Here is a 14,728-nt window from a genome sequence, read left to right on the forward strand (position 1 = left end):
GTTGGCAGGTTGTAAGACCAACTTATGAACACATAGTAGCAGAGGCGCAAGAACTCCTTTCAGAGGCCAGGGAGGTGCTTGCAGGCGCTCTACATGCAGAAGGTGCATGTACATGCCATCTTATCTCAAGGTCTGCAGCCGCTGTTGATGCAGTGGAGCTGCATTGTGATGTATGGGATGAAGCACTCTCATTAATGGATGATAGCCCAGATACGTACTTTGAAGCTCTCATGTCTGATCAGTTGGTGTGGCAGAGGGCATTAAAATTATAACTAACAGATATTAGCGTCTCTGTAACTACTCCCTTAAGTTCGAAATCACCGCGTCCTTACATTATGTATGTGCTATGTACCATGTGGTTGTGTTGCTGTTGCGCAGTGTCTTGTATGTGCTATGTACCACATGATCGTGTTGCTGTCGTGCAGTGTCTGGAGTCTGGACTCTGTATTGCTCAGCTCTGTAAGCTGTTAAGTATATGTACCACGTGATTGCATTGATGATTGTGCTGTCATGCAGTGTCTGTTGCCTCACACCATGGTTAGTAAAAAACAACGCACATTGGACAAGCTCAAGCAAAATTGGTCTATCAATGATCATCATCAGCAAGCCCAAATCCAGTGTAGCCAAGGAGCGCAGGCTTTACCACAAACATTCTTGCTTCACTCGTACATCTTCTGGCAACATAGCCTCTGAAATGGAATTCTTTGTAGCTGAACATGAGCCATCTTCAGTCACCTCTCACCCACCATCAGGATCCGACATAATTATGGAAGATTTCGGGTTTGATTCACATACGCACACTGACATTGAACTTATAGACTATGATGTGGTGGATCCTGCATATGAGAATTTTTTGAAGGAGTCTACTGTTGTGCCAAAGAAACGTCTCAGGTCGAACTGGTGTATGATACATTTTTACCGTATGATATCTTAGTTTAACTTCAACTGTACAGGACCGCACAATGGCTCTCTGGCTTCATGAGCGCAAAAACTATCTTCTTGAGTTTATCAGACTCGAAGAATGTGGGGACTACGCATCCAGGGAAACTTGCCAAGGGCACAGTGAATGTGAATCTGAGCCTGGATATTGTTGCCGGGATTGTTTTGGGACAGAGCTCTATTGTCAAGAGTGTATCGTCAACAGGCACCACAAAAAACCCTTTGCACAAGATCAAAGTATGTACCCTATTTTACAATTCTATAGTTCCGTGCTAATCACCCTTCAAGTTCTGGAATGGTTCTTTCTTCGAGGATACCACACTCAAGTATCTCGGACTCCGTGTCCAGCTTGGCCACCCGGTTGGCGAGCGATGTTTCAACCATTCACGAGCCTATGATGATGATTTTAACATTCTCGACATTAATGGTATCCACAAACTCGCCTTAGATTTTTGTGCATGTGAGAGTGCACTAAGTCACATTAACCAAATCCTGCGAGCTCGCTGGTATCCTGCGACCAGCATAGATCCTAAATCAGCAGTGATGTTCCATCTTCTAGAGCATTTTCACATGCTTACATTCGAGTCCAAAGCCTCTGCCTTCGAATATTGGCAAACCCTGGTGCATCTTACCGATAATACAGGCATCAAGCCATGCAAGGTAAATAGTAGCGTGTCTCAATGCAAGTGTGGTTCGCTAACTATGTATTCCTTAGGATCGTTATGACAGTCTTTTGCGCATGATCAAACAATGGCGTAATCTTAAGCTCTTGAAGTGATTCGGCCGAGGTCATGATCCCGCTGGCATCAATGCGACTGAACAGGGCTCATGTGCTGTGGTTTGTCCTGCATGCCCCCACCCAGGCAAGAACTTACCAGAAGACTGGAAAGCAGCACTTCTGGACAAATGGTATGTGTTAACGTCCTTGCTTGATTAGCTTACTTATGCCTGCAGGTGGCTGTATGCACAATTTCTGGCCATTGATGTGAATTTCCGCTTGGCACGCAAGAACGTTTCCTCAGACAGGATTGACCCTGGTTTGAGTAGAGGATGGGCTTATTTCGTCGAGGAGACTGGATTCAAAGGATTCCTGACCAATGTTGGAATGGTACCACAAGAGGTATGTTAGCGTTATTTTTTTCAATACAATTACTCAAATGTCTGGTCTAGAAAAGCACGTGTGCTAGTCACAATGCCGTGAATCTTGCTGAAATGAAGAACTTGCGAGGATTGGCTGCAACTGGAGCTGGGACTGTGGATTGTTCTCGTCACAACTTCAAGTGGCCATGTGGAGTAGGTGACCTTCAGAAGGGTGAAAAGTATGTATTCGAAAATGTGAAATGTTTCCCGCTGATTCATTGAAACAGGTATATCAATATGGATTACCTATTCTTCTCAACCGTGCAACATTCTGAAGATATTGTTGTATTGAATGTGTCTTATGATATCGCTTGCCAGTGGAGCAAAAACCTATGGGGCCGGATGTCGAAATACCCATCACGCATGCACTTTGCGTGTGGACGGTAAAATCATGACCTTTCTTGTTCCAAAATTCCACTTGCCTGTCCACATCACTGCATGTCAGATAACATTTCACACAATTTCACCAAGGGAATGGGGTGCACAGATAGCAAGGCTCCAGAATGAGGTTGGGCCAATATCAATCCCGTGGCCACAAGTACATGAGAGATGGGTCCTGGGGGCTCGTCGTGATACACTGGATGATCATTTCGGCGACTACAATTGGAAGAAGGTTACGAACTTCGGTACATGTTATTGACTTCAGCGCACCCAACCTAAATAACCAAGAAAACCCTTAGGTGTCAGTTTACTGAGTAAAATGAAGACTGTGATTCCTGAACGTGACCAACACCAACAAGATTTTGACGACTTTCACCTTACACTCATGGAAGAACGACCAGGTGAGGTGGCGCAGTGGAAAGAAGTTGTTGAAAACTGGGAGGGCGACGCTTCCAACAAAAACCCCTTCGAAATAACGACCATCAGTAGGTGTGATTTATGCTGTAGACTATTATGTTTATTGATCATATATTGCCTTGACACAGGCTGCTGTGCGCCTTAGACTCTCTCAACAGGAAGCTGAAGACCTCGAAAGAGGTTTCAACAATTCACTACACACGGAGGTGTCACCCAGCATACTCATTTCATCAGGAATGGACCTCGAGGAACAACAGTAAGTTTGTCGAAGTATTTTAATTAGTACTTTCTAATAAAATGATCTACAGATTTCACCTGCAGCAAGATCATAACACTTGGAGTGGCCATCCGACAGACTTGCAGCTGACAAAGCTACAAGAGCATTCAAATGCACTGCTGCGCAAGATAGAGCAGTGGTGCAATGTCCAACTGCTCTACATGCCTGCCGTCGGCCGCCTATGAGCATCTGAAATGGCGGAAGCACAGTCAGCTCGCGAGGAGAAGGCCTATGAAATCAAACTTTGGCTACCATCAAAGCTGAAGGAGGCAGCTGAGATATTGTGTGACACGCAGCTTTGTGAGTATGAATGGGAGTTGCGGCGTGCTCAGGCACATGAAGCTCACGATGATGTTCGCCGGCAACTTCGTCTTCGCGCACATCTCTACAAATTCAAGGAAGCCTACATTCACGGGCAATGGGCCAATCGGAAAAGTGGAGCAGACCATTAGGACAGCTGCTGCTCGGTATCGCAGGGCCTGGGCGGCAGTCAAGACACTGTCAGCAGTCCTGGACAAACCGAACTGGGAGGTAGAATTGCCCGAGTTGCTGGTGGCTGATGTTCGCGGGATGTCAGAGGGAGATATTGGCCAATCTGAAGGTAACCGCACACTTTTGTGGATCTGGAAGGCTTGTGGGGTGGCTGCAATGGGAGAAGATGGCGAGGCTGTTTTATCAGAAGGTACACATTTGCATTATTTATTGTACAGAGGAGCTGTCCTGACGTACCAGGCAGCATTGCATATTGAATGGTGCAAATTGAGAGCGCACGCCAATCGTTGGGCCGAAGAAGTCGAGCTCCTGCAAGAGGAGATGCGGCATGTAGCAAGCTTTCTTTCATGGCACACAGGGCAGTGGGAGGAGCAGGCAAATCGGAGGACTGTCCTACCTGCACCTGAACAGGAAGGGATCCAGGGATATGCGAAATGCCAGGCCGCTCTTTGAAGGGCTATGCGGGACTGATTTGAGAAGATGTGGAGTGTCGTTCCGGCTCTTCTCCAGTCCACGTTACCTGCAATATCTCTGCCGGTGTCGTAGTGCAGCTTTTTTTTGCCCTGTTTATAGCGTGTGTTGACTGAATAAGGAAATAATGTTTGTTCCCATTGATCGGGGGTAGCACCTTCCTGTGGGAGAAGCATCAACGATGGACGGGACTTGATGCTTCATCAATGAGGGACCATCAACAAGGGACCATCAGCAAGGGACCATCAGATGTCTCGGTTGATGCTTCATCAACAAGGGGCAGGAGCCTTGTCTCTAGGTTGATGCTTTATGGTAGGAGGGATTAGTAGGGTAGGCAGTGTCTCTAACTTGATGCTTCACTCTCGAAGGTTTAGAGTTGTTTGTGCATCAAGGTTGGTGTCTAATCTGATATTTTTAAGCCTCAATACTACAGGTACAGGTGACCAGTTATAACCTATTCAGTTATAACCTGGGTTAATAACAACACTGCTTGAAAGTGTCCTGTCTTGATCGATGCAAGTATGGTTTTCTCCGCTTTCCTCATCCCGTGTCTCCCCACTTTCCACGACTCATTGCCTTGCAGTCCCATCAGATGATCCACTTAACACTCTCCGACCATCTTGACTCCAGTAGACAGACCACGCTATTTTGGTGTGCCCCGTCCATTTAGCGACAACCATGCACGTGTTAACGTCCCACAACCTCACTGCACCATCCTTACCCCCGCTAACCATTTTCTTCCCGTCCAGAGACAATGCTATGGTCCATATTTGTCTTTCTCTACCCCTCCAGCCTTCTCCTATCTCGCTCCCTTTAACCACTTTCTTCCCATCCGGAGACAATGTTATGCTCTCTACTCTACTTTCTCTGTCTCTCCAATCTTCCCCTATCCAGTTTCCCGCTCTTCAAGTTCCATACCCGCAGTGAGCCATCCTCTGAACAAGTAATGATCCATTGTCCACCTGACAGGTGTATAACACCCCAGACACCATCAGTGTGTCCTTCAAATGTCTGGCGAGGCGTTATCACTGATCTTCCCTTCGTTTTGTAGTTGGTGAAGTGTAAGTAGTTCAGACTGTTGTCCCTTAACAGTTACGCCAAAAGGCAGTGATAATCAAAGCTCAAGCTCGATTATCTTGGACAGTATTTATGCTGATTATGGGAACTCAGGTAAGCAACAAGCTTACATGAAGCCATGCTTTAGAATCCCGACAATGGAATGCAACAGTATCTCAGCTTTTATTCATCAAATTTCAAAATCAGGACTTACGAGGAAGTCCCTCAGAAGCAATGGGTGGGCAACAGGGAATAATGGTTGTTTGGGTCAAGTCAGAGTTGAATACACGGCTTCATGGTACGTTATTGTACATGCTGTATCCTCGTGTTTATTTCATAGCTTATGCAGCATAGGCTGTGCAGCTGAAGCGCCCAAGTGTACCGGGTCACATTCCATGCAGACTCAATTTATGATTACCTAGTAGTCCTCAACCACTAGGGAAGATGAGAGATTGTTCGCTGCGATGCATTCTCAATGTCAGCTACTGTTGAATGTGACAATGAATTAGATATTGCAGTGAGTTGCGTTGCCTGTATGCTAGTACCTGTTACATCATCAAAAGTGCCCAGACCTGATGAGGCCTCAGAAGGCCTAACAAGACCATACACAACCTTGTGAACATTGGAAGGCCTGTGATGTCTCACGAGGAAATAGCCCTGTCTTGGATGGCTTTCTGAGAGCGCATCTAGGATGGCTTTTCGAGGGTATGCTAGGTAGGTTGACCTTGTGAGGCTGCTAAGGCTGTCGAAGCTTGCAAGGGTATACCAGGCCTTGCTAGATCACTTGAGACTTGTGTACATTAGAAGGCCCCAAGAGGCATTGCATTAGCATAGTAGTAACACTGGTATCTGAAATATATGAATTGCACGAAGTCCATATGGTAAAGTCCAAAGCAGGCATTAAGTCTGCATCAGCACAGGCAGTAAAGCGAGAAACAGAGAACGAAAGTGCAATGAGAGAGCCTCGGAAATGCAGTCCTAATAGCCATTAGCCCTCTTTCATACAGAGGTTCTTCGAGGAGCATTGGGATCGGTGATTTTCTTCCTCCCTCTCTTCTTTGTGGGAACAGGAGCTGTTGGAGTCGGCAGGGAGAAGTTGTTGTCATTGTCAGTCAGATCTGACAGTGGGGGTGAGGGGCATCGAGGGGGAGACACTGGCTGAGACTGCTAATCATAATGTCAATATAACGGAAAAAAAATGGTCCTAGCTGCATACCCGAATCACATTCAACGACTGCTCGGTCACATGCGCACTTAGTGAATCCTCATGCTCGTCGCGAGCAGCAGGGCGTTGAGGTTTCGGCTTGGGTTTCAGCTTAGGACGTGGAGGCTGATCCTCGTCATCATAGTGGACGGAGGCACTTGCAGGATGCTGAGGCTCGCTTAGCTGAGGTTGGTGTTCCTCTCCATCGGAACCTGTAGCTCCATGGACAGGTCGCATTGAAGTTGGAGCCTTGCCATGATCAGAAGTAGAGTATTGAGGTTTATTGAATCTAAGGGGCAATGGCACGTGGGGGTCGGATCGAGGCTGTTTGGGTTGCGCTACCACTTCCACCTCGTCGCCATCGTCATTTTCATCATCATCTGAAATAACAACATGGTGCCAGTAGTTGGGACTTGGGAGGTAGTGGGTGCTGTTGCCCATGCAGTCGAGGGTGGGTTGGTTGTTGCAGTCCTGCAACCTCTTCGTCGTCATCATAAACTGAGGCATGACGCTGAGCATTGGACTTGGCGTGGTGTGGTGAGGTGAGGGAAGGTCATCAGCCTGATCTCCAAAGTTGTTTGGGTGCATGTAGCATATCCCCATCATTGTTGTGTTCTATGGGGCGGGCTCATTTGCTGGTTGAGGGCTCTCAAGGCCTGTTAGGGTTGACCACATGTGATGGCGCTGTGAATCAAGTATCAGTAGCAGCATTGTATATAAATTCAAACATTACCATTGGATTTATCTAATGCAGAACGGTGTGCAGCTCGCTGAGCACGAATTTGAGCGAGATAATCCTCACTTTCCTTGCGTGTGAGCTTGGTAGAGTGCAAGTTGTCCTTGGTCGGTTTGAGGTGACTGCAAACAATTAGCACTGAACTGACCACACACAAAAATGTACCTGTTCCACCACATGAGGGTATCTTTGACCCACGGATTGCTGTCGTCATGTAGCATTTTGATGATAGCCCAGAGGAGCTCCTCCAGGTCCATATCGCCAATATACCGCATCCAGTGCTGAGTACTGCTTATCGTAAAGTATGCCTATGGGTTCATGGGAGGATTATTGCAATACTCGTACGTGGAAGGGTTAGACTTACAATGATATGCACATATGCAATAATGTATTTGTTGACTGCCGTCAAACCCCACGCACGGTTTTTAGATGGTTTGGCAGAGTTGTGAACATTTGATGAGTCGTTGGTGACAGATGAAGGCCCAATGAACAGATGCTTGTAAAACTAAAGACACTATAAATCAAAGATAATGTGGAAGATGATGACGTACTCGTATGGCAGTATGGTTTCGAAAGAGACCTTTTGTCTTGTCGGCAGCGTCGTAAATGCTGTCATCATAGAAGAACATCGGCCAGTTGTGTGCTGTCATGGTTATCTCTCCAGCTTGCATGGCAGTCATAGCGCTAAATATGCATCAGTACGAAGAATCAAAGAAAGAAAAATAAGCAAATGAATCAGGGTCCTCATCAAACCACTCAAGTTTTTTGCGGGGGCAAAGCAAACGAGCCAACTGGGGGTGGTTCAACCCACGCATCGACTTATCCTTGACTTCTGGAATCGGAGAATCGAGTGCATGTGCATGCTCCTTGCTATACATGTTAAGGGGAATATATTGGAGCCCCTTGTGCTTCACAGAGTTTAGATCCGCAGATCTGCCCTCGCTCATACCCTTCGCTACCTATCATGCAGAAGATCAGTTAGTATTAGGTCAGGTTCAAGGGAAAAAACAGGTGCATATAAGCATATATAGGTGCATATATGCGCATAGTCACCATCGCTATGACCACATTCAATTCTTTGCTGGTGATGTTGTCGAGCTCGCTGTCGAAACCAGGAATGAAGTCTATTATAGCATTGTATAATAGTAGATGATGCTCGGCAACATCTTGAGGTCTGTAGCAGCAAGTTAGCCATAATGTGAGATATAGAGATAATACACGTACTGTTTTGGGTCGCGCTTACCACCTCGGTTGAATGTAAGACCAGTCTTGAAAGCTGCAGCGGGTACTCTAAATGTATCAAGAAGGCTCAAAGCCTTCCTTCCCGCGTTTTGGTACAGTTCTGCATCATCCATTTTCGAATCTTCATGTTTCCTGCTGCCAAAGGTCAAAAATTTATCGTACAGTTGAAAATACAATACCTTGTAGTCTTCTTGCGAGAGCCTGATGATATGGAATTGATGAGGTCGTTGGTGCTGGTGTTACCAGAGGAATGCTTATGCTTGCGTTTGCCAGGCCTTGATGGTTCTGGTGACTCTGACCGCTTATTCTTGCGTTTTCCAAGTTTCACAGGCTCTGGAGAGGATCTGAAGGAAGAAATGCTAGTGCTTCATATATACATTGCATCTGAGTCAGGGGGATCAGAGGAGCTTGATGACATGCCAGGATGACGACGCGAAGACATGATGGTGGTTAGACTTAAGGGTTAGGGCATGGGACTGATATGATTAAGTTCCAAATGTTGACGTGATATTAGGTCACATGATTATATGCGCTATATGCGCAACAAGAAGTACAAAATTAATTCTACAGTTACAATGTGAGTGCGTGCAACCAGAAAATGCCAGCTGACTTTGAATTAAAATCACGTGATTTTCTGGACACTTGCACGCAGTGATGATTCTACACCCAAACCTATTGTAATTAACACTCATAAATCAAGTTGGTGAGTGTCCTTTCTTTTTGCTTTGCTTAAACACCCCTCCCTATGAAGTCCGGTATGGCCCGTCCCCGCCCTGAGACTGAGTAGTGGAGCACCACTCCCCCTTCCACCACATCCACAAATTTTGACCGTTTCCGTTTTTTTTTGCTCACTTTCGTTCCTCAGGCAATTGTGGACATTTCTCTATCCGACTACTCAATCCGACCCCTTCACGCATCCTTCCGCGATTTCTTCATGGATGAACCATCCAGTGGAGAGTTTTTTTATCGACCTGTCAAAGGTGCAACATGACCTTGCACTCGTGTCACTTTGAGTGATGGAACACGGTCTTCGCTTCAATATCTGTGATTTAAAGTTGTCGTATCTATCTAATAGCGAGGATCCCAGGCTACAAGAACGAATCCAAAAATGCATCCCCTTATATCTGTCATATTCATCTCGATTTTGGACGTCACATGTACAAACCACAGCCTTTGACAAGGAACTCGCGAAAGAAGTGAAATTTTTATTCGACCACGAGCGGCTGTTTTTCTGGCTCGAGTGCTGCCCTTCCGCTCATTCTCATGTGGCTAAAGGTGAGTACATTGCTTCTAAGTGCCAAGTAAAGTGCTGACACGCAACCCGGTGTTCATTCAAGTCTTCAGTGGCATCATTTTACACAGTACACCACATCTATATGTATCAACACTCCCATTCACGCCTGCCAACTCGCTGCTACCAGGAACGGAGGTGTACAAGTTATATGATTGTATCCTCTCTGCGCCGACCCCAAGTGGGCTTACATGCACTTGTCCATTGTTGCTGCTCTCACAGACCCTCTTCCCATTCCCATCTTGCAAATCTCGTCACTTCTTGGCCCTGGTTTGGGCAGGGATGTGCAGACAATGCTGATACAGCTACGGTCTGTCATAGATATCCCTACAGACAGCACTCACCCTGTGAATATCTATCACTCATCCGTTCACGACTACGTTTTCGACCCCTCCAACTGCAGCCTCCCTCAAGTATGCGATATCACATCACCCCACTCCCTACTCGCACAGTCGCACTCCTTCTCCAGGTGATGATCACATTGTCAGTGTTTGGTTAGTATTTGGGTGATCGTTGTATCATCAGCCAATTGGTCTCGCCTATGAGGCTGACTGCTGATGGTCATTAATTCTCATGCATCTCAACGAGCGTTTTGATTCCCACCTTTGCCTGATTGTACTCATTTCATCTACCACCCAACCCATCCCGTTATTCAGGCCACATGTAAATTACTTTAAAAATAACAGAGCTAATCTTCTGAGCTATCTTGTCATGTGCTGTCGTCAATTATAAGGTTGCAAAGCTATCCTCCTCGAACTCATTCATCACATCCTCCCCATCTTCCGGACCAAAGTCATCAACATCATTGTTGGTTTCTTCACCTGCACCATCCTTGTCGAGGACTTGATCAAGGCCAGAGTAACCGTATTTGTCCATCTCGTCAGCAACAGTGTCGTCTACCATCACTTCAAAGGGAGCTGGAACTTCATCCCCGTCCTTGTCATCCATGCTGTCTGTCTCCTCGCTATCATCTGCTTCCTCCTCGCTGTCACCCACCTCGTCTCCATCCTCATGCTCATCCATATCCTCGTCTCCTTTGAAGGCCTTGTCAAACCCAGGTAGATGGTGCTCTTTCTCCCATTGAAATGGACTGTTATCCAGGTCATCCCGATCGTCAAGCAAGCAGGATGTCTCTCTCCGTGTGGTTTTGTGCCCGACACCTCCTCCGCAAAAGCACATGAACATATCTCTGGTCAACAAACCTGGTAATTTTTTAGTCTTAATGCGTGTTGTTAACGGGAAATAACTGACATGTTGATGCAGTACCAGTCCCAATCCTCATCCTTGTCAGCTGCTTGACGAGCAATGGACAGTCCCAACAGAGCAGTTGTACATTGATATCGAAAGGCTGGGATAAGTTGAACACCACGAACTACAAGGTCAGGATCAAGGAACCCAAATGCTGATTCATCATCTCCATCGTAAAACCCAACCCATGGCAGTCGTTTTGCAGCCCAACCTGTTGGTGCAGTGATGTCACGGGCAAACCAGCGGACCCACAAAAAGTCAACGCGCTTTATAGAGGGATGTGCACCTGGTCTCATGTAGCGGGTATTGACGTGAAACACTCCAATAACTCGAGCATACCAGTATGGATGGGAGTCTTCCTGGTCACGAGCAAGAACCATGATGTCTGCATGTGTGCGGGGATTGAGGGAGTCCTGAGCACGCCGCAAGTCATAGGTAGTGTAGTTCACACGAAGCACTTTGTGACTGATAAATTCGATTGTTGATAATTGCAACAGAGTTTCGTTGTGCCGCACTAAATGAAGTCTCGTCTCCGTCATAGTCCAGTCCTGACAAGTGACCCAGCAGGTGATCTTTGAGACAGTGGAAGAAAATTCTAATTACATCCAGTGAGCAAATACATTTGTCGTTTTACGAGTTTCAGAGACCTACCTTTGTGGCCTGGTCATTTCTGTTCTTTCCAAGCTAGGAAGAAATATCCCAGTAATGTTTCTGTGACGAGGACATCTGGTAGTGTATCTCCAGGCGAGTAATGCGGCAGTGGGTCCTGGTCAACGAAATGAAGAGATGGACAGAGATCTTCAGTCTCAGGCTGTGCGTGATTCTCTTGTGCAGCTGCCCTTTCACGGTTCACCTCTTTCATCCTTTGCAAAATGCGCTCACGACGCTGAAGTCTTGCAATTCCATGGACAAACTTATTCTTGTTGGTCTGTGCATAAAAGTGCTTGACTCAGCGATGTTCAAATTTGCCCTAACACTACCATTAGTGGATCATTAATTATTCATAAATTCCAATACTCACCATTTGTGTAGAGTAGTTGTCCGTAGTCCCATACTGCCAGATCGACTTGACGTAGTCTCCAAGAGCATGGAGTTTGTAAGTCGAGAGGTTGAGGAGCCGTTGCTTGGAGGGGCCATCACCTTCAGCATCAGTATTTGTTCCTTCTGACCATTTTGTCTTTCCTTTAGATGCTTTAAGACACCTGACGCCGTGCACGAGTAGCAAATTTTGTGCAGGTGTTGTCACAGAATCGCCAAAGAGCCTTTCCTAGCCTTGTCGTATAGTTGTCAAAATGATAGAGTGTTGTCTCCGTGTGCATACGAAGCTTCCTGAATGCATGCCAGGTGGCTAGCTCAAACAGAAGGTTGAGGATTGAGTTGTTGAACAGTTCCGGTAGAAGACCATCAAATACTGGCATCGCACACTGCCAGCATTGATCAGCATGTCAGCAGCTGTATTACTTATATTCCTACCTGAAGCAGGTCTTCGAAATCACGCGCTGCGAGTTTCGTAAGACCTGACACATTGTCACTAAACTTGCAGATGGTGTTGCGGCCAAATGTTGGTATGAGACGATACCTAAATCATGATGGACATGCGAATATACAAGACAAAACGACTTACCGCTCATTGAGATCTTGCACAGCAGTACCTCCATATGAGTACAAAATTCGGAGAAGATGAGTAAGGGTTGCCTTCCATACTCCCAACTCAAACTCGTGCATAAATTTGGGCACAAGCTTCCCTGAAAAGGCATTCTGATACTCATAGTTAGTCAAATTTGAAAGCTCAATTCAAATCATACATACACGAATAGGTGCCACAGAGGTAGTACTGATGATTCTCTCAATTGCAGAGCTGACTACACTATAGCCTCGAACAAATATGAGTTCACAGGCTTGTTCAATGAGACTACGCCATGGATGATTGTCGACTCAAGAATTTCTGGTGCGCTGTCGTCGATCAAACTTTGTCCCTAATTTGAAAATGTTGTCTTTGCTAACAAGACACCTGGGCATGGACACTTCCCAAGGAATTTCATGCACGCAAGTAGAACCCTGACATTGTGGAGATTAGTATGGTGCGATCAAGTAAGATGTGAAACAGACTTCTCTGGATAATCAGCAGAATAAGTGAAAAAACGAGGAAACACACAACAAGAGACTCCATCAGGGAACTTGACAAAGCCATGTTGATATGCATCTATGAAATCTGCATCGATCAGGAAGCGCCAAATGGCCTGCATTAATTCACATTTGCAGTGCATGAGCACCGCTCCCGTTGCACTACAACCAAAAGTCTTCTTGTAGAAGTCTTGGATGGTATCTGATAGCTATACACATAATTAGTTCATGTCTCGAGTTCAAATAGTAAAGACAGACCTTTGGAATATATGTGAGATGATGTGCTGCAAATGATGTTGGCTTGCCGCGAATATACTTTGACTGATTGCCAATAAACAAGTATATCAGCCACAGAGAAGCATTCCCGAAACTTGCTAGATGAGTAGGGTCCGACCAGAGCATGATCACACCAATGACAGTTTCCAGGTTACAGCCTGGCTAATTTGGCTGCGAGTTGAGTTTCTCATGCTCTTGAAGCATGGTGTCAGACATATACAGCTCAGTAATGATTCTCTCTGGAGGTTTGTCGTCGTCAGGCTGCCAGAATAGTTTGTATGGCTTTGTGTGAAATGTCTTCGCTGCAACCTCCTGGTATGCAGATTTGAGCACTTCCAATGGCTTGCGGTAATAAAGCCCATTAACTCCAAATTCAGGCGCACAATCTTCAGAAGAGAACTTCTCTTTTTCGCACGGAAGTTGGATCTTCACTGAGGTCTCGTGCCATTCATCGGAGGAGAATATTGAGGACGCAGGGTCATGTTGGGCCTTCTCAAGATGTGATGCCTCCCTAGATGCATTAAAATCTAGCAAATCCTCTCGGCAGAAATTGTCCGCTAAAATGACATCGTTGACTAAACGATTGAGATCTTGCAGTGATTTCGAGATCGACGAGTTGTAAAACCATGTCATGAGCTGAAAAACAGTGGCATTAAGGAATGGTGCAAAGTAGTCATGGTGGACTGCCTCGAGTGATTATCTGAAGCCAGCATACCATGGCCATTCATAATCGGTGTCCCCATCAACATGCTGGAACATTGAGGAGTCGCAAAGTGCGTCAAAGTAGGCTGAATGTTCGGGGTCATATGTTGGAAATGAATGAGGGTATTCACGAAAAAGGTCGAATGTGTCTGTATCAGTGCAGAGCCACTCAGGATGCTCTGCATAGCTACGATGAGATGATCTGTCATCAGATTCCATCTCAATATCTGGTGGGTCTCCAAGCGCTGATACAGGCTCGTCTTAATCAATGGGAGGTGGGGCCAGGATTGGTAGGACTGGGACTTCATCGCGATAACGCATGGGGAGGTGGATTTGTCAATTTGGACGCCCTGATGGCCGTGGCTCCATTTCAATGTCTGGCACCTCCTGTTCATATGCAAATATTTTCGTGAATATCAGGTTCACATCTAATGACACACAACACTCACATCCACTCGAGGCTGGCGTAGTTGCTGTAGGCGCTCCCGCTCTTCTTCACGTTGTTCTTCCTGCCAGCGTTCATCTTCCAAACGAGTAGCTTCAGCAATCGCTTCCCCACGCTCGCGCTGCTCAGCGAGAGCTGATGTGGTGGCTATATCATGTATCTTGCAGTATCTACTCAGGTGAATCAACAGGCCGCGATTGTGCACTTCTACATTGCAGTTTGGACACTGTACCATCAAGAGAAAAGTGAGTAACAAGACAAAGATTGAGTGGGGCAGCGTGAGCAGC

The 14,728-nt window shown here is 46.2% G+C and overlaps 5 protein-coding genes across 5 annotated transcripts; 1 reads left to right on the forward strand and 4 right to left on the reverse strand.

Moving 5' to 3' along the window:
• Nucleotides 1–962: 962 nt before the first annotated feature.
• DFJ58DRAFT_885682 (uncharacterized protein) lies at nt 963–4,099 on the forward strand (the record flags this gene model as incomplete). The annotated part of the gene is made up of 15 exons (XM_041394634.1): nt 963–1,136; nt 1,171–1,176; nt 1,228–1,599; nt 1,655–1,694; nt 1,728–1,848; nt 1,894–2,059; nt 2,110–2,258; nt 2,307–2,462; nt 2,629–2,705; nt 2,760–2,949; nt 3,023–3,133; nt 3,186–3,324; nt 3,364–3,589; nt 3,612–3,836; nt 3,891–4,099. 15 exons carry the CDS (start codon nt 963–965, stop codon nt 4,097–4,099), a joined length of 2,361 nt encoding a protein of 786 aa, XP_041243249.1.
• A 2,073-nt stretch (nt 4,100–6,172) lies between these two features.
• DFJ58DRAFT_728657 (uncharacterized protein) lies at nt 6,173–8,797 on the reverse strand (the record flags this gene model as incomplete). The annotated part of the gene is made up of 12 exons (XM_041385626.1): nt 6,173–6,337; nt 6,390–6,992; nt 7,048–7,061; nt 7,111–7,235; nt 7,279–7,421; nt 7,478–7,618; nt 7,665–7,797; nt 7,867–8,072; nt 8,167–8,287; nt 8,338–8,487; nt 8,535–8,699; nt 8,733–8,797. The coding sequence occupies 12 exons, from the start codon at nt 8,795–8,797 to the stop codon at nt 6,173–6,175; spliced, it is 2,031 nt and encodes a 676-aa protein (XP_041243250.1).
• A 1,575-nt stretch (nt 8,798–10,372) lies between these two features.
• DFJ58DRAFT_728658 (uncharacterized protein) lies at nt 10,373–11,433 on the reverse strand (the record flags this gene model as incomplete). The annotated part of the gene is made up of 2 exons (XM_041385627.1): nt 10,373–10,835; nt 10,898–11,433. 2 exons carry the CDS (start codon nt 11,431–11,433, stop codon nt 10,373–10,375), a joined length of 999 nt encoding a protein of 332 aa, XP_041243251.1.
• Nucleotides 11,434–12,087: 654 nt separating this feature from the next.
• On the reverse strand, nt 12,088–12,475 carry DFJ58DRAFT_661379 (uncharacterized protein; the record flags this gene model as incomplete). Its single annotated transcript, XM_041382211.1, has 2 exons — nt 12,088–12,318; nt 12,368–12,475. Coding segments are annotated over 2 exons (339 nt in total), but the record flags the coding sequence as incomplete, so codon positions are not given.
• A 981-nt stretch (nt 12,476–13,456) lies between these two features.
• Nucleotides 13,457–13,963, reverse strand: DFJ58DRAFT_661393 (uncharacterized protein; the record flags this gene model as incomplete). The annotated part of the gene is made up of 1 exon (XM_041382214.1): nt 13,457–13,963. A coding segment is annotated over one exon (507 nt), but the record flags the coding sequence as incomplete, so codon positions are not given.
• Between the last annotated feature and the right edge of the window lie 765 nt (nt 13,964–14,728).

Source organism: Suillus subalutaceus (assembly GCF_016647625.1).
Source record: "Suillus subalutaceus strain FC151 chromosome Unknown DFJ58scaffold_62, whole genome shotgun sequence".
NCBI classification, from domain to species: Eukaryota; Fungi; Basidiomycota; class Agaricomycetes; order Boletales; family Suillaceae; genus Suillus; species Suillus subalutaceus.